This window comes from Malus domestica, chromosome 15 (genome assembly GCF_042453785.1).
Source record: "Malus domestica chromosome 15, GDT2T_hap1".
Classification (NCBI taxonomy): domain Eukaryota; kingdom Viridiplantae; phylum Streptophyta; class Magnoliopsida; order Rosales; family Rosaceae; genus Malus; species Malus domestica.
The window spans coordinates 36,640,747-36,666,309 of NC_091675.1; the positions used below are offsets into that span (position 1 = coordinate 36,640,747).

At 39.4% G+C, this 25,563-nt stretch overlaps 3 protein-coding genes, 1 long non-coding RNA gene and 1 other non-coding gene across 5 annotated transcripts; 3 read left to right on the forward strand and 2 right to left on the reverse strand.

Moving 5' to 3' along the window:
• Nucleotides 1–8,995: 8,995 nt before the first annotated feature.
• On the reverse strand, nucleotides 8,996–11,587 carry LOC103405617 (F-box/kelch-repeat protein SKIP6). Its single transcript, XM_008344631.4, has 2 exons — nucleotides 10,280–11,587; nucleotides 8,996–9,438 (listed from the first exon to the last, which is right to left on the reverse strand). Exon 1 carries the CDS (start codon nucleotides 11,433–11,435, stop codon nucleotides 10,332–10,334), a length of 1,104 nt encoding a protein of 367 aa, XP_008342853.4. The 5' UTR covers nucleotides 11,436–11,587; the 3' UTR covers nucleotides 8,996–9,438; nucleotides 10,280–10,331.
• Nucleotides 11,578–11,658, forward strand: TRNAL-AAG (transfer RNA leucine (anticodon AAG)). The gene has a single exon. It is a non-coding gene; the product is annotated as a tRNA-Leu (tRNA).
• Nucleotides 11,659–11,779: 121 nt separating this feature from the next.
• Nucleotides 11,780–15,227, forward strand: LOC103405615 (uncharacterized). The gene is made up of 10 exons (XM_008344630.4): nucleotides 11,780–12,056; nucleotides 12,362–12,457; nucleotides 12,662–12,736; nucleotides 12,934–13,002; nucleotides 13,578–13,654; nucleotides 13,795–13,883; nucleotides 13,981–14,110; nucleotides 14,420–14,510; nucleotides 14,610–14,675; nucleotides 14,774–15,227. Exons 1-10 carry the CDS (start codon nucleotides 11,880–11,882, stop codon nucleotides 14,891–14,893), a joined length of 990 nt encoding a protein of 329 aa, XP_008342852.3. The 5' UTR covers nucleotides 11,780–11,879; the 3' UTR covers nucleotides 14,894–15,227.
• Nucleotides 15,228–15,519: 292 nt separating this feature from the next.
• On the reverse strand, nucleotides 15,520–20,580 carry LOC103405614 (4-alpha-glucanotransferase, chloroplastic/amyloplastic). The gene is made up of 15 exons (XM_008344629.4): nucleotides 19,888–20,580; nucleotides 19,545–19,633; nucleotides 19,403–19,463; nucleotides 18,601–18,679; nucleotides 17,965–18,101; nucleotides 17,692–17,850; nucleotides 17,526–17,602; nucleotides 17,290–17,429; nucleotides 17,166–17,197; nucleotides 17,002–17,076; nucleotides 16,804–16,876; nucleotides 16,597–16,685; nucleotides 16,460–16,504; nucleotides 16,184–16,336; nucleotides 15,520–15,824 (listed from the first exon to the last, which is right to left on the reverse strand). The coding sequence occupies exons 1-15, from the start codon at nucleotides 20,347–20,349 to the stop codon at nucleotides 15,720–15,722; spliced, it is 1,776 nt and encodes a 591-aa protein (XP_008342851.3). The 5' UTR covers nucleotides 20,350–20,580; the 3' UTR covers nucleotides 15,520–15,719.
• A 905-nt stretch (nucleotides 20,581–21,485) lies between these two features.
• On the forward strand, nucleotides 21,486–23,852 carry LOC139192202 (uncharacterized). The gene is made up of 4 exons (XR_011576149.1): nucleotides 21,486–21,733; nucleotides 21,910–22,047; nucleotides 22,655–22,712; nucleotides 23,608–23,852. It is a non-coding gene; the product is annotated as an uncharacterized lncRNA (long non-coding RNA).
• Nucleotides 23,853–25,563: the final 1,711 nt, after the last annotated feature.

Sequence of the window (25,563 nt, forward strand, 5' to 3'; positions counted from 1 at the left end):
ACAGTGACTGTGCAAACGACCACCCGTACCTAGGAAAGAAAACCAAAATGAGAGGTGATGGGATGGTGCACTGAAAAAATATAATTATGTACACACACAAAAAGAAGGTGCAAGCTACTGTTAGCAAGTCAAGAAAGAAAAAAGGAAAAGGGTGGTAGAGACAGAATGATTGAAAGGAAAAAAGTAGGGGGAGGATGACGAATTTCCGTCTAAAAAAAATAAAGGGAAGTAACACATCTTAGTGAGATACACGTTTTGTTTGTATTTAACACAACATACTAAATAAAATAAAGCATGTCCATTGATATCTCTAAGAAAAAACAAGTGCGTAAAAAAAAAAAAAAAAGCAAAAGAAAAAAGGGGGAAGATTCACAAATGTCACTTATGTGAAGCCTCAGTACTTGAAGCCTTAGTACTCGACGGAACCTTAAAAGAGGGAGGCACTGAAGATAGATTATTCAGAGCCTTAATACTTGGTCGAACTCAAAATGCCTCTGGAATACATCCACAAACTTCCGATGGTCACTTTGAATCCGACCTTCGGAGTCAAGTAGCTGATCAAACTTCCTCTTCATGCCCATCGAATAACTATTTGCAAGCACATGCAACTCTCTATTCTCGCGCCTGAACTGTTTGATCTCTTGACTAAGAGCTGCCACCTCAGTTGTCAATGATTCAACTTGGCGAGCCCGAGTAAGTAAGTGTTGGCCCATGTTGGAAACAGAGCTCGCACACTGGACACTGAGAGCTTGGGAATCTTGAACAGCTAGCTCATCGGACCGTCGTGAAAGTATCACATTATCTCTAGGAGTGATAAGGTTCCTAGCTACAACCGTAGCCGTTGTTGCATCCCTCATCACAGAGTCTTCAACTGTAAGAGGGCCATTAGAAGAAAAAAAGGACGAGCGCTATATATAACCCTCACGCGGCACACTTGTATCACTCCCGAAACTCAAATCTAAGCAAATGTTAGACGGGTTAGCCATTTTCAAGAATATTAAAAGAAAAAAAGGTTGGATAGAGTAAAAGCTCAGAAATACGCCGGAGACGATTTTCACGAGCAGGCAATCTTCAAAATGTGCATGTTGACACCTTTTTAAAAGAAGAGGTAACACAACCACTTGTTCAAAAAATCGAAGAGACACCACTCTTCGAATTTCAAAACCCGAATTTTCCTACGTAAAGTCCGTCAACACTCTTCAGACGTAATCTCAGCTTTCGGCTATCACGTGCAACTTTGTCAAAGATCACTGACAAAGTTGAAAACGTGCGAAGTCCACTATTCCAACCACCACACTTTTGCCGACAAGCATGGGGGACAAGGCCGTATCCACACTACCATTTGCTATTGGGAAATCACTATATAGTTTGACCTCCATCCTCTATGGCAATACACACATCCAAAACACTCTCCTTCCTCTTCAAATGCATCTGCAACCAAACCCTTCAACATACTCAGTTTTCTTCCTCCCTAGAAACACCTCTTCAACCAATTCACACCAGAGCAAAGGTATCTCATATCACTAGGGTTGAGAGTAAGAGTATCTCATAGCATGCTTTCTCCCTATCCTTTTCTTTGTCCTCCCTCTTCACTACAGGGCAAGGAGAAAGAGAGCAATCAGCCAACACTTAGAATCAACCTTCCAATTTGGAACCGACTGCCTGGAACCCCTTCCCTGATTGCTCACCTAGAACTGCTCTAAAAGTACCCATTATTTCAACATCTTATGCTTCCAGAGAAGATACCACACCTGCCTGGAAAGCAGAAGAGGCAAGTGAAAATGATGCATCGAAGCATGTGGAGACAAGCGCAACAAATACATGTGTTGATCATCCACTACTTCTTCAAAAGCAAAAGTATCTCATATCATCAAGGTCGAAAGAAAAGGTATCTCATATCATGCTTTTCCCCTATCATTTCCTTTGCCCTTGCTCTTGCCTACAAAACAAGGAGAAATGAAGCAATCAGTTGGAACCTGAAATTAAACGTCCGATCAGAAACTGATTGCCTGTAACCTTTGCCTGGTTGCTTACCTAGTATTTCTCTCGAGTGCTCATCTTCAACTGTCGACGGGTCTTGAATTTCCTTAGTGAATACTTCAGGACAGTTGATGTGATGTTGGCTCTTTACACTGAAGCTGCCAAGCATGGATGAGTCGCTGAGAAGTTATGCTCTGAATGACCATTGAAAGGCAAAAGGTTACGCACCATTTCTGCCAGGCGAAAGAAACAAGCAGAGAAGAATGCAGCATGATGAGCTAGAACAAATCATTATAGCAGGACACTCTTCTCGACAGAACTGCATAATCCAGACGAAGGAGTCTAAGTTAAATCCAAGCCCGCCATCGTTGCTATAATCAAAGAGCTCGAGAAGCTCCAACAACCTTCCGCTGGCACTGTCGCCGAAGAGAAAAGTCTTAACAACCCTTGAAGATCATACCGTTCACCAAACTGCTCAGGGTTCATATGAAAATGCTGCTAACTTCCTTGATCTTTCAAAGTAATTTTTTTTTGTAGCATCTGACCTTATCCCTTCACCTTCTTCAATATGAATGGGAAAGATTGACAAGCTAATCGAAACAGGCCATCACCTCCGCCTCGTGCTTGCCTGCGAAGTGTTCAAACCCTGAAAACTACTCAAGATCAAGCTCCAATGACCCTTGAAGAAATCACAAGCCCGATTTAAGATCAAGTATCCACCACCCTTGAATCAAATCCAATTCAAGATTGAGTCTATGGAAAGTCCTTTGGAGGAAACCAAAAAAACCCTCCAACCTAGTTCAAGATCAAAACTGTGGAAAGTCAACAAGCGCAACAAAATACGTGCCGATTCATCCATTACCAAAGCCAAAGATCATCTACCATATGAAGCTCCTTGTGGTCCAAATTTCATCCAAGATCAAGCCTCGACGGCCCTTGAAGAAACTTCCACTAATTCAAGAACAACCCTCAACGGCACTTGAAGAAACTCCCAGTCCAACTCAAGATTAAGCCTCAACGGCCCTTGGATCGACATCTACATTAAGGGACTTCAAAACGCATCTTCTACACGTGACAAACACATGTATATGACCCGCTTTGAAATGGGGGCATTTGTAGACATTGAAATTTCGGTGAAATAAGTATTGACAATTGTATTAAAATTACAACCCCCATTTATTTCACCTACAACACACATTCATCCCACCTACAAAATCCACTTACTTCACCAAACAAATGGATGTTGGTGATTCATTCTCAAAGCCTATAAATAGGCTTCTCCATCAAGCAATAAGGAGGAAATGGACATACACTTTCTCTACTCCCAAATTGGAAGAGAATTCACACCACACCAAAGCCTTGAAACTTCAAAACTCTAAAGCTCTCAAGCAAATCCCGAAGAATCAAGAAAGCCCTCTTCGTTCTTTGTCAAAATCTTCTTTCAAGACCAAGCCCCAACGACCCTTGAAGAAACTTCCACTAATTCAAGATCAAGCCCCGACGGCCCTTGAAGAAAGTGTTCATCATTCATCATCTGTTCATCCTAAAGATCAAGCCCCGATGACCCTTTGGATCAACAACATCAACAAATCTACCTATTACAAAGATAGAATCAGAGGCTAAATTTGTAGAAGAGATTGTAACCCCTAAATCATTAATACAAATATTATTTTGTACACGTGTTCTTGTCTCGTTCATTGCAGGAAATCTCGTGTTTACAACTACATCCAAAAAATAAAATAAAATAATGAAAAAAATAAAAAAATAAAAAATTTGGAGCCTTCTACGATCGCACCTCTTGCCTGGCTCACGAACTGACCCTCGGATGTGATATGGTATGGTAGCGAGTATTAGATGGATAATCTACCAAAGTATAAAGACAAAATGAAATAGAAGAAAGCCCCATATTCTTGTCTAGCAACTTAAAACAATAAGCATAATAAATAATAGGATGAAGTATCGATTTAGTCCCTAAACTATCACCTCAGTGAAAATTAGATCCATTAATTATTTTTTCAGTAAAATAAGTCCCTAAATTCATTAAAAATTTCTAATTTCATCCCTACTATTATATTTAAAGTTAATTTATTCAATTTTTCGTCAACTTAAGTCACGTGACATACTTTAGAGTGTAATACCGTTCTTTTCTTGCCAATAAGCCCTTAACATTTCATATAAGTTGCGAATCTAATGTCTAATTTACCCTCTAATGTTATCTCGATACACTATTTCTTTATGTAAAAGTATCATCTACCCTCCAACGTGTATCACATGCAAGTAATGTTACAAATTGACGGAAAATTGAATATAGTAACTTCGAATATAATATTAGGGATGTACTTAGTAGATTTTTATAATTTAAGGATTGGTTTTTTTGAAAAAACAAAAACAGTTTAGAAACCTAATTTTCACTTAGGTGATAATTCAAGAACTAAATTGGCAGTTTACCCTAAATAAGATACTCAAAAGTAAAGGTTTTGCAAATGCTAAATGCTAGGATGCTATCAAGCTCTTGCCACATCACGTGCCACATCACATGCCACATCATCATTTGTGAAATTGTTTTATTGGTCTATGTGTAATATTTGTTAGGAAGTTAGTTTGATCTTTAGCTTGCAACAGTTTATTTAATGTGCCCTTGTGTGGAGCAAAGTATGTTGAAGATATTGATTGTATTCTGGTTCTTGAGTAATAGCAATTATTCTTGTGTATACGAGTCAAGGTTCGAACGGAGTCTAACAATAAATGATTTAGGACACACATTCACAATGTGGATTTCGATCTGCTTCTTCATTTGGAAGCAAAAAATTCTAGATGCAGGCCTCAAATCGTCATGCCTTCTAGTGCCGGCAGTAAAGCGATGGCAAGAAATGTGCCGAGTTTTAGATAAATGACACTAATTGAACGATTTCTCAAAGAAAAAACAGCAACCAAAACAAAGACTTGAGAACAGTTCTGCGCAAGTATCAAGAGCATAAGAAATATCATGATGTGAAACCAACTTACGTATGTTCCTCGAAAGCTAGCTCATACAACTTCAAATTCACTGCTTCCTTCCATACAAGAATCACCGTATGCATTCGCACAAACAATCGAAAAAGTGAAGTCCACCGACATGACATAGCACTAAGAAGTTGACCAAGTAACCATCATTGACCAATGAGTTTGCTGATGCATATTGTGTATTAGAAAGCAGCACATATGCTGAAGAATTTTGTGGATCTAACTCAATGAGTTTCTCAGCCACGCGTTGTCCCCTTTACGTATCTCCATGTAATCTGCAAGCAGCAAGTATTGTGGCCCAAATTATAGCATTTCGTTCAACTGCCTTCCTTGCAGTAAGGATGCTACACACAGTGAGGATGCCAAGGAATGTGACATCGTCAGACATAACATGAGATTGCCTCCTGTCATTAAAGATCTTCTGTGAAACCCCATCCTTGATTTATCGTATTTTGTACTATCAAATTTATGAAATCACCATTGTACCCTTGAGTTGAATTTCGTTGACAGTCTCGTCGAAACGCGTAGTCTTAAGTTAATTAATTTATTTGTATTGTACTCGTCGTCACGAACGGGTAAGGCGCGAATGGATTCGAAATCGGATGTATAACCAAGATTCTACGTTCAAACTGTTGAACATTTTCGGATATTTGTGTTTCGTTTTATAAATTCTTAAAGTGCGAACCAAGGGGGGGACCCACTTGGGATTCTTGTCCCCTTCCTTCAACCCAATCCAGATTCCCCCTTCCTTTTTGAGATATTTTCTTATCTCTCTCTCTCCCTCACTTTCTCTCCCTTCCCCTTTAACTCTCCCCGTGCCCTTTCTCTGCGATCTCCCTTTCCTTTCTCTTTGAGTTCACTTTCATAACAACAACAACGCCAAGACTTAAGGCTTGGACGTTGGATCTCGAAACCCCATGCCAAACTCGATACTTCAACTGTGACAGTCATGATGCACCCTTCCCCGACGAACTCCAACGACTTTCATGACTTTTCTGACGTGGGTAAGTTCCTAGAAACCCTTGGGATGTGTTTTAAGGTTAGATCGAGGCTTGTTGTAAGTTGTTTAAGCTTGTTAAACATAGAAATAGCTCGGAGTGAGTTTTCCCCAGTTTTCTGACGAGCACCGCCACTTTAGAGGTGTTTTTCGGCCAATCCACAGTGCGTTAGCCATCGTGCAAGGTACCATTATGTTCATCTCGTTGAGAACTACAACTTTTTTTTTGTATCACTTGATTTGGTTGAGTATTGAAGAAGTTATAAGCGTTTGAAGGTTTGCCCAGAAACCAGCCATTCCACGGCCTGAAACCGGGTGACCCGACCTGATAACCCTAAAACCCAAATCCAAACCCAACTGCTACCCAGCCCAACTCAGAGACCTAGCCCACTAAGCCAAGCCCAAACCCAAACCCTTGGCTCAAGCCTAGAAACCAAGCCTAACCCAGATTCCAATCAGCGTGTAAGCCTGTGCGTGGGCTCTTGTCTTGGCCAGCACGTGGAGCACACGCGCCTCCACCGGAGGTACTATGCTCCGCCGTCATCCATGGCAGCACCGACGACTTTTCCGGCCAACTTTCTGGCGACTTAACTCCGCACGTGGGGGTACCCGAGGTTCCCATTTAGGTTTTTCGACATCATGAATCTGTTTATGACGTCTGTTTCCTAAAATTCAATCGTTTTAGTATAGTTTTATTAATTGGTCCCTTTATGTGCTTAGGTACGTTTGGTAGTGGCGTTTTCGTCATCCCTAGCTCGCACAACTCTTGAATTATGGAGTATCTGTGAGTGGACCCCTTCTAAAATGGACAATTTTACTATTAGAAATGCATACATGAAAATCATGATTTTATGGATACGTTTTATGAAATGATTATGAGAAAATTGAATTCATGCTTTATGAAATATCATGCTTCACTGGATTTATGCTTATTGAGATATTCACGAATAATGATTTAAGATATGATGTTTGAGCTATTGAGTTCCGTTGAGATATTTACATATATTTTAGAAATATTATGCTCATGTTTTTATTGTGCTTATTCAATGGTTACTCATACTATGTGCCTACAGGCAAATGATATATATATGGCTTCGGTCGAGTGCAGTAGGGGCCTACGGACAAATGAAGATATATATATATATATATATATATGGCTTCGATCGGGTGATGTAGGGGCCTACGGACTAATGAAGGCCTTCGAGCGATTCTGATACCACTATTAAGCACACTATATATGATATATGTTTTATGAAGTTTTATGGCATGTTAGGGTTTTCGGAAAAACCTATTACCCATTATACTATTGAGTTTTCATTAACTTTGGGGGTTAGTACATTGATGAATAATTGTTTTAATATTACTTATATATCAACTTAGTCCACTCATGTTTTGTTTTGCGCCCCCTCATGACCTAGGAACCAGGCATATGATCTGAGCTACGAGGCATTCCCATACTAGTGACTTTGTGTCCCTTCCGCTTGGACATTCTTGTAATAGCACTTTCTGTTACACCTTTCGCTTGTATTCTAAATTAGTAGTTTGCTCTGAACATGTCATGTACTATCACTATTATTTTGTTGGTAGTTGAACTTATTATATTATTTTGTTAAGGTTGTATTTGAATATTACATTGCGTAGTTATGCACGAAATTTATATGCATGTTTCACATATTTTCAGCATATGCATTCATAAAATGGCTTGCGTCACCTCGAGTGTCGGCTAGCACGTGGCCATCTCATTGTCCTTCGGACATCGGGATCAGGACGTGTCATCTTCAAAGTTGAGATTAACTGGTACAAATACAGTAAGAATTAACTAGTAAAACTAACCAAATGCATCTGAAATTTGGAATAAGACACGAGCATAACTAGTAAAAATTACAACTTTAAAGATGTCTAGAAATCATGATATCATCATCCAAGTTGAGCTTGCAGCCTCTTTGAAAGCACTGAGAAAGTGAAAAAAAATCTATGCCACATTGATGGAAAAAATAGGTGTAAGACAGTTTCCAAAAAAAAAAAAAAATAGGTGTAAGACCTTACAGGGACAAGTGAGTAGAAAATTTCACAAGTTGAGGCTAGACTAATTAGTAAAATTTTAAGGTGATACATTTTTCTCTCTCGCATTTGTAGGCATCATCCACTATGTATTGATTTGTGTCATCCGAACAAAGAATGCAAGTATGAAAGAAGAAAATAAATCAGGAAGAAGATGAGTAGTAAGTGGCAAGTGCAGGTAGTAAGGGAGTAAAACTAGCAATATCTGTCTGGTTCTTTTCACCCAGTGGCGTAACACTCTTCCAGGAGCAGAAATCCTCGAGGACCTCGACGCATTGTCTTCAAATGCTCGTCTTTTATCTAAACTTTCCAAATACCACCAGTGTAATTTGCATTCCACACTTGCCTCTGATACCTCTCTAGTCTTACTTTAAGCTCTGTGCTAAACAAACAAACCTTTTGCAAGTTTCCTGGCATAGCCGCAGAGCAATAGCATTATGCATGCACTCTCCACCACCTTTTATGTGCAAACATCACTGGCAAAGTCCTGCATATATAAAATCTACGTGCATTCCAGTTGCAGTCATAGTCACAGAAGCAAAGCCATACCCAGATAATGGTACATAAGAGGATCGAGGCGAATTTCAACACTTTTATCACAGACTCACTCATTGCCTTGCCAGAAATGTTTTAAGTTCATGTGTTTTGGAATCCTGTGCCACCGTGTAATGCCCTGGGTGACATGTGAGGCAAATACTAATTTCGATATGAGGTCTATGTTGTGCACCTAGTGCCTATGTATTGCTTACTTATTGCCTATGTAATGCCTTTTTCAGGAGTTCATCCTCAATGTTGAGGAGCGAAGCTCTGTCCTCAGTAAAGTACACAACAGTTGAAAGATCGATTACGACACACAAGTCATCGAGATGTCGTCTCTATACAATAGAGAAGTCATCGAGATTTTTAAATTTTCCTTGCAATGCATCAACCAAACTACTATTATGGCTTTGTATATAATAAAAAGAAATTAGATGATTTATGAACTGAACAATTGATTACATATGACATCTCTAAAAAGCTACAAAGAAATCATAACTTAACATCAATTGCATGGTTGTCTAGCAATTCATCGTCATCTTCTCAACGGGTAAAAATGCTTTTCTTGTCCTTAAGTAGAACCACTTGCCTATGTATTGCTTATTTATTCAACATAATGCCATATACAAACCAAAATGAATTACACGGGTAGTGCATACAAGGAGATATATTAAAACTCAATCATTACCAATCACTGAAGCAGTTGAGTGTGTCACCTGACCTAAATCAAAGGTTCTTCTATTAGGACCTTTGCAGTTTGCAGTAGTCATCCCCAATACATCAAAGCTGTCTGCGAGAAGAATGGGTATCAATTTGAAGTGTCCTTTGGTGCTCCCTTGCTGATAAAGAACTTTGGCAACCTACATGTGAGGAGGAGGGGAAACAGACCTGCATTATGTAGCTACAAAACATCGCAGTATGGCAACCAATTATAGGAAAAGTACAACAATAAACTTGAACAGAGGGCCTCTAGCACAACAATCTATTGGTTTTCTTCTCCACTTGTAAGTAGAGGTTCCAGGTTTGACTCTCATGGACGGCGAGTTCAAGACTTACTTATGACTAGCTTATTGTGTGATATAACCCGAATCCCCTCCCCAAAATCATTGCTTGATTTTTTTTGGGAACTGTTATTAGCACTCCAAAAATCTCATTCTACACTCCTCACAAGTGTATTTTTCTTTCTAATTATAGAAAGTTTGGAGTGCCAATTGTGATTTTTGGAGTGCTAATAACAATTCCCTTTTTTTTTTATTTATAAAAAGAATGAAATTGAGGGCGGGAACAAACAAGGACAGAAATCAGTAGAGTTGGGGGAGGCTGTCAAAATCCTATGCTGGATTTCTTGGGGAAGATTGTGAGATAATACCCCCAAGCAGTAAAACCATTGGTTCTAAGTTCTATTTCTGTGTCCAACACCAGTTCACTTATTTCTAGCTGCAATGAACCTAGCATGTGCATAATATGCTTCTCTGCTCAGTGAACTATGAAATTGCAATATAGGAATAGCGCTCCGCTCGCATAAATATACAAGGCATTTAGATATATTATACACCCCTAAATCAAATTTTCCAGTTGGCTTAAAGTTCGATGAGTTGACATTCATAATCTCATTGTCATTTACAATTGCAAACTTAAATGATCAACTTTTCTGGCATAAAATAAAAAATCATTCATCATAATATGCAGAAGAAAGCTTACCAGTAAAGCTTACAATCATATTATACAATGCAATGGAACGAACGAGCAAACATCACAAGGAAACTGCCAAGCAGTTGACGATGGAAGAGCCTTTCGGAACTGAAAGAAGCTTATGGGACCAATCAATGTTTCCCCACAGCTCCCCATCATCTCCCTTTTCCTCCACCTCAATTTCAGCACACCAAATCTCAATTTCTTTGCCATTTCCCTTCCCTTCCCACAACACAACCAATTTCTCTCCCACATTCGCCATCGTAGCACCGCACAAGAACTTGGGCAGCCCCTTCTCCACACCCTTGAGCTCTTTCCAAGCCCTCTTCTTCACATCAAACCCTCTGATTTTCCCCAAATAGTCATAGCAGTACAGAATCCCATGGACCACACAAGCCCTCCCTCTCCACCCCAAATCAAGCCTTTTCTCAACTCCTTCCCAAACCCCAGTTTTTGGATCGAAAACTACCCCGCCCCGGTCCGCCATGACATACACGCGGCCGCCGATCATGGCGCTAGCGTGCATCCACTTTCCACGTACCTCAAGTGCAGAACTCGGCACCGCCTCCCAGCGGCCCTTCTCTGGGTCTAGAACCTCCGCCCAGTGCTCGGTCCGGGCCCACGAGTCCACAAGGCAGCCGCCGATGACGTAGACCCTTCCGTCCACAACACCCGCGGCGGCGAACTCGCGCGCCACCCGCATTGGGGGACCCGGTTGCCAGGTGTGAAAGCGGCAGTCGAGGAGCCACACGTGGGATGAGGGGACGTCGTTGACTGAGCCGCCGAGGACGTAGATAGTGGAGCCCAGCACGGCGTAGGCGGCGCCGAGTGATGGGGCGGGGATGGGTGGAACGGGGATGAGAAGGGGAGGGAGGTCGGTGGGGGTGGGGTTGGGGTTTTGGTAGAGTGTGAACCAGGCGGAGGGGTTATGGTGTGAGCGGAGGGTGAGGTAGAGGAAATGTTGTGTCGAATTGAGGAGGGAGCGGGTGGTGAAGAAGAGTGGGGATGAGAGGAGGGAGCGGATGGGTCTCGACACTATCGACAGAGTCGGGTGGTACCAGCGGGGAACTCGGGCTATGCAGTTCAAAGCGACGTCGTCTGGGAGGGATGGGATCAGTTGTGCCGTTGCGGCGGTGGCGGTGGAGGTGGAGGTGGAGGTGGACATGGCTGTGCTTTGTCTCAGCTGATGGTTTATTTGATTAGATTGGACTTTGGATGATGATATCAGACCATCCCCAACACAAAATTCTCTACTATTTTTCTTCTCCGATACGCAAGTTTCCCCTTCTGATAAAATTAAGTGTTAGGTTGATATGGCCGAGTTGGTCTAAGGCGCCAGATTAAGGTTCTGGTCCGAAAGGGCGTGGGTTCAAATCCCATTGTCAACAAAAATCCTTTTTATTTTTTTCTCTATTTTCCATGTAATTACGTAAGCTGACGTGGAGCTTCGCCACGGGCTGTTGCAGAGAAAATAAGGGAACCGTGTCTGCAGCAGATTGCAACTGAAAGGCACTGCTGCTAACTCAACTCCTGGCGCCAAACCTTATCCGCTCAAAGTAAACAACAGAGAGAGAGAGAGAGAGAGAGAGAGAGAGAGCGAGAGGGAGGCATGGCGAGGTGCCGCTTGGACATGGCTGCAAAGGCTGCTTCTGCTTCCAGTTTATTGGTAGCCTGCTCCTCTTCCTCCTCCGACTTTCATCGTCCCCGCCAATTGCGAATCGGAGCTTCTTCCTCTGCTGTTCCTTCTGGTGTCGACCTCAACACCCTCCAATCCGCCATTGCAAAGGTTCTCCTTCTTATTCTTCTTCCATTTCGTTTTTCATTTTGCAATGCTGTTAGTAATTTCTCTTAAAAATTGCACCATTAGACGCGGTTAACCATTGCTAAAATCACTCATTGAATTTGTGTAGGCTTAAGTAATTAATTAATGTGCATGGAAGGTATATCGTCAATTGGTTTAAAGTTGGATGCTTATTTTTCTCGAAGAAAAATCAACGAGTTGAATACATGCCCCGTATAATTAGTATTCGAATTAAAGTAGGAAGAATATGATTGACAAGCATGTAATGTATCTGCATTTTCTTGCTGCAGAAAGATAGCAGTGCGGTTAAACAGGCACTTGATCAGCTAAGTGACATTGGTTGGGCCAAGAAATGGAGTTCTCAGCCATATGTCTCGCGGCGTACGGTCAGTCTCCATCACAAGTGTCAAGTTCAAGTCCTCTACAAACCCATGCATACATGTACCATACTTGAATTGATGATGATCATCTTTTCAAAGTGTATTCAATCATGAATCTTAATTACTACACTATTTATTTACCTAATTGTTTCGAGTTCGATTCCTAATTTCAAGTGGATTCAACGTTTATGAATGCGTTGAACCGTGCAGACATCGCTTAGGGAGCTGACAACTCTTGGCATTAAAAATGCAGAAACTCTTGCAGTTCCCAGTGTCAGAAATGATGTAAGTATTACTTGTTTGGGTTGCGATACTTGCATCCTTCATCATAGCTTCTTATCCTTATGGTCTTTTGTGCAAACATTGTCTTCTTCTCTGTCACTGTCTCTCCCTGAATCTAAAATTTATGAATTGTATGAAATATGGGATTTGTATCAGACTAGTTTTCTGTGGGTTGTTAATATTGTTCATGATACGTACAGGCGGCCTTTCTATTCACCGTGGTAGGGACAACGGGATTCTTAGGTCTTCTTGCTGGCCAACTTCCTGGGGTAAATTTGATTATATCTCCTTTTCTCTGTAAGTCCACATATAAATTATACATCAACTATCTAAACAATAGGAATAATTAGGAGACGTTTTCGTATTCCTACATACATACTTATGCAATGATTCTTTTAGGGAATTCTGTAGCATTCTATATTTGAGATGAAAGCATGGATTTTGCTACTTGAACATTAATAGAGGAAAGTTGTCTTTGCAAACCTCCCTCTTTGATCTCGTGATGGTTTTTGAACTTAACGGTCGCATTGTAATGCCCCTTGCATCAGAATTTTACTTGTCTCTATAGTGTAGCTTGTTCTGTAAAAGTGGAAGGCAAAATCTCAGTTCCTTTGGTTGTGAATTGATCACGTATTATGCATGTATTGAATAGATGATCAGGTTATATAGCTGCTCGACATTTTCGCTAAACAAAGAAATTAACTTCCGTATGCACACAACTTAAATTTTAATAGAAGATTCAGACTGAATACATGGATTTTGTTTCACCATTGCCGTGTATTTATCAACTGCTTTTTACTGGCATCCATCTTTGTTTCTCTTGCACAATCTGTTGTTGTTGTAGGATTGGGGGTTTTTCGTACCATACTTGCTCGGGAGCATCTCTTTAATAGTTTTGGGTGTGGGAAGCACTGCCCCTGGGTAAGAGCAAGACTAAGATTTTTTGTGTGGAAATGAATTTTAATGCGTCGATGACTTGGTTATGTTTGGCAGTATTTATGAGTTATTACCAAGATTGAATTTTCTTCCATAAAAATTTATCTGTATCTACTGCACTTTAGGCTTCTTCAAGCTGCGATATCTGGCTTTTCATCATTTTTCCCAGACTATCAGGAGAGAATTGCTAGGCATGAAGCTGCTCATTTCTTAGGTACTTCATTAACACCAGATATTATAAACTTCATAAGTTTTTGTTAGTTGCTTTCTTGGCAATTTTCTTACTGATTACGAATTCTCTCTCTGAATAGTTGCATATTTGCTGGGCCTTCCTATTCTGGGATACTCTCTAGATATTGGGAAAGAGCATGTCAACCTTATTGATGAAAGGCTCGAGAAGCTGATATACAGCGGGCAGCTCGATGCAAAGGAACTAGACAGGTAGGGGCATAGCTACTGGAAGTCTGGAACTTAGCATTTTCCTTGAGTAATATTCCACTTGTGAAACTGCAACAAATGCGCTCTTGGTTTGTTTGAGAATAGTACAGCTTTCCTCTGTAAATCTGTTAAACAAATCGTTCCCTATGAACTGATTCGTTTTCATGCACAAACAGTCCATTTGCATTAAGGTTTACCTGTTACAATGTCTTCACTTCACATAAACTTTATCAAAACAAATCCAATACAGAATTGCAGTCCAATTCTGTCAAAGACGTCATGTGAAATCCATAAATTTTGATGGTACTTTAGGTTGGCGGTGGTAGCAATGGCTGGACTTGCAGCAGAAGGTCTGAAATATGACAAAGTGATCGGTCAATCTGCTGATCTTTTCACTCTACAGGTTAACCACCATTTCCCTAAGACTAATTGTTTTCTTTCAAGATAATATGTTTATGTGACCTTAGTTTCCGAGACTTGCCTGTTTATGTCTTGTGTTCAGAGATTTATCAACAGAAGCAAGCCGCAGCTCAGCAAAGATCAGCAGCAAAATCTTACTAGATGGGCTGTAAGTTCATAATTATAAAACCTCCTGCATACAATAAATTACGCTTTTCTAGTAGTAAATAGTAGTGATGATGCTGGTAACTGTATTATGTATTGCAGGTTTTGTTTGCCGGATCGCTCTTAAAAAATGATAAGGTGATTCATGAAGCCTTAATAACAGCAATGTCAAACAAGGCAACTATCCTGGAATGCATTGAAGCAATTGAGAAAGCTGCTTGATTCATTCTGCTCTGCTGCTGCTGTCGCGAAATCCGACATGTGTCTACTGCTTGATCTTTTTCATACTCTCGTCGTTCTAATTTTGCAGCTATGAAATTTGTGAGTTATCTTTTCGTGCTGGATCACAAGATATATTCATTCAATCTGTATCAAGTAAACCCTAAGGCTACAAAGATTATTATTGTATCCTTTGTATTCCTGCATCTCCATTTACCCGGGACTTATTTGTCTAAGGCCCGGGTGATCAGAAAATATTTTGTATAATGTGGTAATTTGAAATTGCTCGGGCCTTGTAACTCAGTTGATTTAGATTTAGAGAAATGCGTCTTCTCTTTCCTGCTGTGATACAGCTTGTTAATGTTTAAATTGCTGATTCTTTTCTAATAAAGTCGAATCTTCCAAAAAAGAAAGACCCAAAAAAGAGAGGTCCCAAGCACGGATTTCCCTCCTTCGTTTTGAGTATAAGTGGTATTCTACACTAATTTACACTAAGAAAGTTTGAGCCTGGGACGTAGTGGTTTGAAAATGAAGTTCTAACTATCAGGGCAATCCACCACTTGCAGGATCTTCCTCCTCAATGATCTAAAAGACAAGAACAAGGAAATAAACAAAAATCGAGATGGCACTTTATTTTGGTGGAAAAAACACCTACTATGCCATTTTATTCAACTGCAATTTATACGACTCGAACGTTTTTATTCAAGTTACATAATTTGTTTCATGATTAACATCTGTATATAGATTATTCTGATATAACAAAGTCGACTCATTCATCTGACTTTAGTTCATAACCGAGTGAATGAGAGATAAAATGAGCATCCATAATCTACAGCCGCCCATACATCGACAACATATCCCTCAGTTGCAAAGCTTCTGACTCCAAGTTATCAAAGCTCGTGGAACTAGGTATCCTCCAACCCCAGTTTCCAAACTGCGCATAGAAAGAAAGACCATTGACATGCTTAAACTTTCTGCTCAAAAGAAAAGATTCGTAATATTCTAACTGTTATGTGTGGTAAAAATTAAAATGGTGGGGGGAAAGTGTATAGATAGAAGTAAACGAAAAGCCTAAGTGTTTTCATCTTGTCTCCGACCCCCTGAGTCCCAGTAACACAAATTGGGCTTCCGACAATAAAACAGCAAAGGCTAGGATGGGAGCACTCCAAGCATGACGATAATCTGATTTGGTCTGCACTCACCTGCACTGATCTCTATCCCCTAACCATTCTACCAACCAGGCGCCCGTTACAAATTTATGTGCATCTATGTCTAAACTTTTACTTTATTTACCTGAGTAGCAGGAATGTTCATCCTCGCAGAATTTCCCAACCTAAGAATATCTTGCATAGGTATGATTGCTGTTCGTGCCACAGAAGATAATGCAGCCTTTATGAGTTCCCATGTGATATCATCTTCTTCAGTGATTGAAAGATACTTCAGGACCTGTGATAACAAATAAAACTTTATAGGCACAAGAAAAAGAAGCTAAATCTTGTTCAACATGTAATGCATAGTTCCGTATGCCAGGGAGAAGTTTCAACAACAAAAAGGAAAAGAAAACCCCACATTGGACTTCTCTCCTTGCTTCAAAACATCCCACCAACCTCGAATCTGTAATACAATAACATAAACTATTAGAAGGGGAAAACAATAATCAGATGTCAGAATCATATGGGATCGGAAAAACCACTACAGTATTTTACCGTGTCATTGTCATGAGTTCCTGTGTAAACAACTTGATTGGGCTCATGATTATGCGGTAAATGAGGGTTAGCAGCATCACTTCCAAAACCTACATAGGTCATTTTCAGAGGAGGAGGTTATGACAACAAATCATCTAAGCTTAAAGTTGTTTCTCAAAGCTAATTATAAAATACAATAGTGTAATCAACTGGAAAAGAATTCATTACCAAACTGGAGGACGGCCATTCCAGGCGCCCCGATGGATTTCCTTAGCTGAATTACATCCTCAGTGATAACTCCCTGTCATGCATTTTGGATATGACATCACAACTTCGCAGAATCCAAGTTTTTGCATTGATAGTTCTACGTTTTCTTTTTTTTTTTGCATTTTGGATGACTTTTGTATACAATCAGCTAAAACATACCAAGTCTTCAGCAATTATGTTAACCTTCCCAACTGCTCTGGATATGGCGTCAAAAAAGGATTTTCCAGGTCCTGCCTACAGTCATTCAAATAATAAAGGTTTCAGATTGAACGTGATAATAAATAACAGAGTTTTAACTAGATAAAAATATATGGGAACCTGACCTTCCATCGTCCAACTGTTGCAACTTTTGCTTCTGTGCACACATCATACATTAGTGTTATAAAAACATCGATATGTCACAGGAGACGAGCACAAAAATCAGAAATATGTTTGGTAATTTCTCACCAGAAGGAACAGCCCAAAAACCAGCAAGTCCTCTAAAATGGTCTATCCTGAATTCATCATATATATTTTGTGCTCTTCGTATGCGGCGTATCCACCATGAAAATCCTTCTTTCTCCATTGATTTCCAATCATATAGAGGGCTTTGATTCAAACATTAAGATTACAGTATGCTCAATGATATAGAATAGCACACTGACCAAAACAAAATTGAAGGATTATATATGAGTAGTATAAACCTGTCCCATAGCTGACCAGTTTCACTGAAAGCATCAGGGGGAACGCCGCTAACTTGAAGAGGAAAACCATTTCTGTTCTGCAAGACTAATATATGATCAGTAAATGACACCTGGTACAGCATGTTGTGGCATGAACGTGTTGCTTTACCCATTAAAAATTACTCACCAGCAAAAAATGTTTTTTATTGGCCCAAACATCTGCACTGTGATAACCTACGTAAATAGGCATGTCTCCCATGATACTAATTCCCTTCGTCTGTGCATATTTGCGAACTTTCTGCCATTGCCTTTGGAACAAAAATTGCTCGGCAATGAAGACATTTATCTGCACAAACAAAAGCGTGAGGGGAAATGGGCAATGATGGAGTTCCTGACAGTAAGTATACATGAGATAGCAAACTATTAATCAATAAGTAATAGTCAGTCACCCAGATCTCACAAAATGCTGTTTGCTCTGGTAAATTTCTTCCAGTGCTGCAAGATGGCGATTTTTTAAAGGTTCAGGCCACTCGTACCAACTGAAAGCATTGAAACTGCTGTCAATTGCTGCAAAATAAGCCGCATCCTCAAGCCAACCTACAAAATTGTAAAACAAGAATCACAACTGAAAGAGGGACAAATCTACACACAAGCACAGAATAGCACCCTAGCTCTGCATTCATAATTTCTTAGTGCATGTAAATTGCACCAAGGACCACAAGATACCAAGTTCAAGAAAATGAAAGACAGGATAGCTTTCACCAAGTTAGTAACCAAAATTTTAATACTTTCTTGAAGTAATATAAAGAGGCTAGTTGCAACCCAACTCCATCAGTGGTATTTCTGTGTGTACTTTTGCTGTGTTTATATATGTTTACATGTATTAAGCATGTGCTTGTATTCAAACTGACAGAACCCAGAACAATTAGAATTATGCCAATCTGAAGATTATGGAACAAGAACTAAATTTAATGTAATTTTACCATGACTATTGATAATGATACGAATATTAGTGCACAAAATGAAAGAAGATCCAACTTGATATATCAGGTTAATTGTAGGAGAGAATTATTACTGCAAAACAAGGAAATCTCACTTGATATATCAGGGTCATTACGGAAATCTTCAAGCTGACTTTTAAGTTCACCTTCACTCCTAATAAGCCTCTCTGCAGCCTGAGAAAGCACTCAACTAAGTAATTTTCTTTCGGTATCCAAGCAGAATCAAACTACATTTTTGCCCCCAAGGTTTGGGGGTGTTTTCTAAAATTGGTCACGAGATTTCAACTTTAGCAATTTACACCCTGAGGTTTTAAATTACATCACCAATTTAAACATTTCGTCTGATAAACAGTTAAGCATGCTGTAAATTTGTTGATGTGGGAACTGCAAGGACCCGCATTACTAACGCTGACTTGTCGATAGAGAGGAGGATGTACAACTGGTTGCATGGTAGAATTCGCCCAGTGGTGGTGGCATGCTGGAATGAGTAAGGGCTGGGGATGAATTTCTTCCACACATCAGCACAACAATGGGTTCCGCAGTTGCCACATCATCAATTTAAAAACAAAACTGATGGTCAATCAGAGAGAAGGTTTAAACTGATGCAATGTTAAAATTGAGAAAATTGAAACCTCTTGGCAATCAAAGCCTCGTGGAAAAGGCATCCAACTGGCTCAATGCCCTTCATAGAACCCGAACATGAAAAAAAGAAGAATCAAGAAAGGTAACCCGAGAAACTCCATAAGAATTATGTTGGTGATAATCTTGACAAACAACACTCGGTAGTTGCACCAAATGGCAAAGACACGATCAAGAGTACTAGTTCTTAATTTTAGCAGAAGAGTCTAAGTCATGTATCGGAATCGCAGAAACTCCAGCAGTACCAACATTGTTTACCTTAGTTATTAGAGGATCCTTAATGTCAGCAACAGTTGAGTAGTTCACACGCTCAGAATCACTGCATTGAATTGAATCAGTGTCACACTACCATCCTAGAGAGAGAGAGAGAGAGAGAGAGAGAGAGAGAGGGCAAGCTTACATTGGTTTTGGAAGCTCTTCCTTTGTCAACAAACCATCCTTAACAAGCTCCTCAAGAGATATCAACAGAGTGTTACCACAATTTGCATCCTGAAAAAGTCATCACCCATCCATCGAGCTCGCTTAATTTAAGGGGCCGTTTGATAATAATTTTGTTTTCACTTTTTTTAAAAACTGAAAACTACGAAATGAAATGGTTAACAAACGGCCCCCTTTAGTTACGTAAACTTAGCAATCTCAAATCATCAAATATCGCCTTTTTTTTCACAATTCAATTTATTCACATATGAGACAAATGAAATGAATCCGAGCGAGCAATTGGGTTGTTAGGTTGAACATTTTACCTGACCAGAGTAAGGGGATCCCTCCTCGTTGGCTTTGCGACCAGGAGGGACAAGCGGAAGCACCTGCCAAAGGGAGCAACCCCCCTCATGAAGCCAATCTACGAACCGAAACGCCTCATCTCCGAGATCGCCAATGCCGTGGGGTCCACGGAACGACGTCGGGTGGAGCAGCACGCCCGCTCTTCTGCGCTCGCTCGGATCGGCCTTGGGGAACATGTCGCCGTAGTCGAGGGGCAAGTCCTCGCCGACGCCGACTTCGGCGGCAAGAGTAGAAAGGAAAGAGCATTTCATTGGGCAGGGGTTCTGAAGGAATGGAATAATTCTGGTTTTGGGTTGGAAGTGGGTGGGGGAGAAGAGGGAGGAGGTGGGGATTGAGCAGCAGGAGGAAGAGGAGTTGGCGGAGAGCTTGGGAGACAGAGTGGAGGGGAGGAGTGAGAGAGAGCTATTCAGTTTCAAGGCCATTTGTTTCCAGACTTCAAAGAGAATCGAGAGAGAGAGAGAGAGAGACAGAGAGAGAGAGTGGAACTGTGGAAACGTCGATGGTGATGATGATGAATCACTTGAAGATATTATGTATTATTCTTGTCTCTCTTACCCAATAAAATGCTTGAATCTCGAGTGTCATGTGTATTGGTTATTGGTAATTGGTTCGCATATCAGATCTATGAATAAGTCGTGCACAACAATTCATATGACACGGCAAACCATCACCGTGGCGTTCTATTTTAATAAAATAAAAATAGAGAATTTTAATTAAAAGGGTTTCTCAAATTTTTTAATTAATAAAAAATTATCTACTAATTTTATTTAATAAAAAATATTTAAACTTAAATAAAAAAAGTTCAAATTTTAATGAAATTGACAAAATATTGGCTTATTATATTAGCACCCCACAAATTGTTGAATAAACTTCACATACTTAATACATCCCACATTTGCTTTTTCAATTAAAAATTATTTTAATACACCACACTTCCTTCCTCGTAATACCCTCACACCCCACATTCTTAATATACACCTTACATTTTCTACATAAACCCCACATTTTTTATATACCCCACATTTCTCAAATCTTATAACACTCATTTTTAATTTTGCCGAATGATTTCAAAGTATTTGATTAGTTTGCCGAATGATTTCAAATTGAATGATTTGAAAAAATGTTTAGGTTCATTTGATCGTTTTTTAATAACAATAATAATGATTTCAAAGCTTTCGAAACACTGATTTCGTGTGACAGCCCGTCCCTAATTTTAAGAATTTTTAAAGTTTTAATAAAGGATTTTACAAAAATGCCCTTCGAGGCACGCACATCATTCGAGGTTAATCGTTGTGTCGTGCCATCTAAGATTTGTTTTCTTGACATATCCTCGTAGTACTCGTCGTTACGGACGTGTGGGCGCAGACGGTTCGTGATTTGGAGTTATATCGAAGAAGTTATTAACGTTTGAAATTTGGAATTTTAAGGAATTATAATTTTAGTAAAATATAGAAATTCTTTTATGAAATTGGACGGTCCAGATTTATTGATGAATGAAATGGATGGCTGGGATGAGGGAAAGGTTTTTGGTGTGTGTATGTGTATGAGAAGAAGAAACAGAAAACAGAAAAGAAGAAGAGATTGGGCAAAAACTGCCCAATCGGAGAAGAAGGAGAGAGAGCGAATCAGAGGCAGAGAGGGGAAGAAACTGACCAATCGGAACAGGGAAAGGAGGAAGGGAGAGAGGGTGAGAAGCGGAGGAAAAGAGGAAATGGGTTGGGGAGAACCCGTGGGTCGTTTCGACCCGGCGGTGCCCACGCCCAAATTCGATGGATTTCGTCCAAATTTCCGACGAATTGAGTCAAGGTACCACTCCTAATCATCATCTAGGCCTTCCCTCTTCACGTTTCACCCCAAGAATCATTGAATTTCGTTGTGATTTCGCGAAGAACACCCCTACGGGTGCCGCGACCCTTTTGTTTAAATTCTCCAAATTTTGAAATGTTTTCTTTCAATTACTAACACCTTTAGCATTCCTTTAGGACCTAGAACAAAGCCCAAGAGGTAATTGAGGCGTTGGAACAAGTTTGAAGGTCGAATTGGAAACACCCAAATTCTAGGGTTCTTCACGGTTTTGGTGAAATTGAAGCACTTCCAGGCCAAATTGGCCTTGGTCTCAGGTATGAAAGTTGTTCTAATCATTGAGATCTTCAAATCTGCAAATTTTGGTAATTTTTGGAAATAGTTGAATTTTCCGGCGAGCCGGGGGCGGCCAACCGCCACCCGCGGCGGCGCGTGGCCAATGGCCCGCCAATGTCATTATTAGCTTGTGATTAAGGTTCTAGGTTCTGTTTTGATAATTGATGGACGTAAATTGAATAATTGAACCTAAGTTGGTTACGATTCGTGGTTAGATGAAAATGTGAATTGACGATCCGACCGTTGGATCGTCATCAAACTTTGATACGTTGTAATACGTAATATTTGAGGATTATAGGAACTTACGGATTGGGAATCCGATTTACGGATCTTCTGGAATTGAAGTTGTAAGTTCATAAAATAGAATGTTAACCGTCACTTAGTTTTGGAAATTGACGGAGATCCGACCGTTGGATGGTAATGAAATTTTAGGATGTTGTCCTAGAGGTATATTGTGGACCTCTGGAAGTTACGGATTTGAAATCTGAATTGCAGATCATCCGGATCGAACTACGTAGTGACGTGTCTTATATAAGTTATGTATTCTATCGGCAGAATTTCTGAGGTTGGATTTGATTGTTGTTCTAGGCGCTAATCGTCATGACGCCTTGATGTACGGTGCTAGGGAGTTGTGGGCGAACTCCAGGTGAGTGGGCAGTTTTGTTTTCGTATTACCTATATACTATTGTTTTTCCCAGAAAAAATGCTTTTATGCGAAATTATGTTTTGAAAATGCCATGCATAGAATTATTTGGAAAATGTGAATTTCATATGAGTTATATGATTGATATATGATGCATACATGTTGCATGGTGCTGTGGAGGCACAGGTAAGTCAGGTGAGTTCATTTATTCATTGAATTGTTGTTGTTGAGATGTTTTGAGCTCATAACCTGCACCCTAGGTGTTAGTGCTTATTTTATTCACCACACCGCACGCTCGTCTTGGATCCAAGTAGGTGGATGTCGTACAGACCATGTGAGGGTTCCGACATGCCAGTCGTACAGACCATTAGAGGGGTTCCGACTGGTGGGTGACCTTAGATATGCGCGCTGATGATATGATGAGAGAAGCACTAGAGCGTATTTTACACCTTTCATCGTATAGACTACCTTACGTAGTTCCGAGTGATGTGCAGAGTAGGGCCGTATAGGTCACTGTGGTGACTCCGGCTTAGTGAGATATTGAGCTATTGAATTAATCGTATAGGACCAACTGCAGGGTCTCCGATTGATTCCTTATTTCACCTGATTTATATTTTGATTTATGGCATGGCATGTTTTTCTTGAAAAATGTTAAAGATTTGGGATTCAAGCTTTGAGATTTCATATGGTTATATATATATATATATATATATATATATTTCTGAAAAGTGTTAAAGGTTTGAGATTTGAGCTTTTTGCTTATATATATGTTATATATATGCTATTTTCTGGGAAAGTATACAGGTTTTACGGTGAGGGGTTATAAATGTTTTAAATGAAAAGTCTTCGAAAAACTTTGTTTTACTGACCCACTCAATTTTGTTTTGCGCCCCTCCAGGTTCAAGTTAGCAGAGCTTTGGTGGCCACGAGGAATCCAACGGTGTTCTGACAGAATTCACAAAAGTAGGACTCACCCTCGGGTGTGTTATCTTAGTAATTGGAATTTTTTTTAAGCTTCCGAACTGTGTAAATGGTTACGTCACTCTCACGTGACGGCCAGCACGCCCTCCTTCGGGACGGGGTGTGTCATTTCGTGTTTCATTCGTCAAAAATAATTTTTCTCAATCAACATGTTTGTAGTTTCATTGCTTATGGTTTTATTCAACAATAGAGGGTGGGAGGGATTTTTGATAGTTGAAGTAGATAAATAAAACGTTAAAAATGATTTGGGGTGTATTTATAAATTTTTTATTATTTTTTAAACCTAATAAGGTCAAAATTGTCATTGCATAGTAGAGTAAATAAGTCATTAATATTAATTTTTAATGTGGAGTGCATTCAACATTTTGTGGGATGCTAATATAAAAAGCCAAGTTTTATATAATAACAAAAAAAAATAAAAAGCTAATAAATACTGACGCATAGAACCATGCATCACAACACACACATACACATACACATACACATACACATACTTTTTCTCACTCAACCGTTCAACATCTCTCTCTCTCCCTCTTTCACATATTCCCATCATTTTTTCTTGGGAGTTTTAACGAAAAGTCCACGGTACTGTTCACTTTAACGAAAAACCATATTTTTACACTAAAAAGTCAAAATTGGTACTATTCACTTTACCCTTTATTTTGTCCTTATCATTAAAACTCAAAGTTTTCAAACATTTTTCAATAGTTTTCCTTTTTTTCTTCTCCTTTCACCTTATCCATTCACATCAACTTTTTCTCTCCTTTTTTTTTTCACCTTTCCCCGCTCTTCTCTCTCATTTCACCTCACCCCATAAACAATTTATTTTTATTTTATTATTTGTTTATTTGATTATTCTTTCAAATTTTTTAGAACAAACTAAGTAATAATATTACAAGATCAAAAATAAAGAAAAATTTCATTATTCATTTTTTATGAACATTATTACATCATTATTTCTTAAACAGAACAAGGAAACAAATTATTTTAAACTTCTAAACAACCACCACCACAAAAGACTACTTGAACCAAGAATGACATAGCAAACACTATATTAGCCGCCGCCACAAGAGACCACCAAATCAGTTTTTTTTTCTTTTTTCTGGGAGAACTAGGAATTGCATTCCAGGGCAAAGGTGCCAAAGAGATTACAGGAAGGCCTACCAAGAGGCAAACAACAAGCTAGAGAGAGCAAAGAAAGCAGTAAAAGAAGATACAACGAAAGAGACGCTTCAACCAAGTGAAAACGTCACCCCCTACACTGTCACCAAATCGGTTAAAGCTGTATAAATTTGATAGACGTGGCAAAATGACATCTATGAGTGCCATTTATCTTGAATAGGACTAGTAAAGGTGGTGATAATGTATTCGTAGTTGTGACGGTGATATTGTTGATATACTTGATTAGTGTGTGTTTATATCAAAATAAATCATTACTAAAAAGACTTCCATGAATGAAGATCTTAGTAGATAATAAAATAAAGGAAACTTTAACGAAATTTTTTTGGTATTGTTCACTTTAACAAAAAATTACATTTTTATATTAAAAAGTCAATCCTGGTACTATTCACTTTACATTTTATTTTATCCTTATTATTAAAACTCAAAGTTTTCAAATCTTTTTTATTAGTTTTCCTTAAAATAAACCATCGGGATCTACGTACGTGCCTTACTTCAATCTCAAGTTAAAGCCACTGACTGCTTTGCACTTGCTCTCTATGCAAGATTTGCAACATGTGCAGATCTAATTTGGACGACAATCGTTGCATGATAGAAAAACAGAATTTGAAGACATTAGACACATTTACAGCATCTCTAATTAGGACCTTAAGGGAGTACTTACAATAGCATAACCTCTAGGTAAACAGTGGTC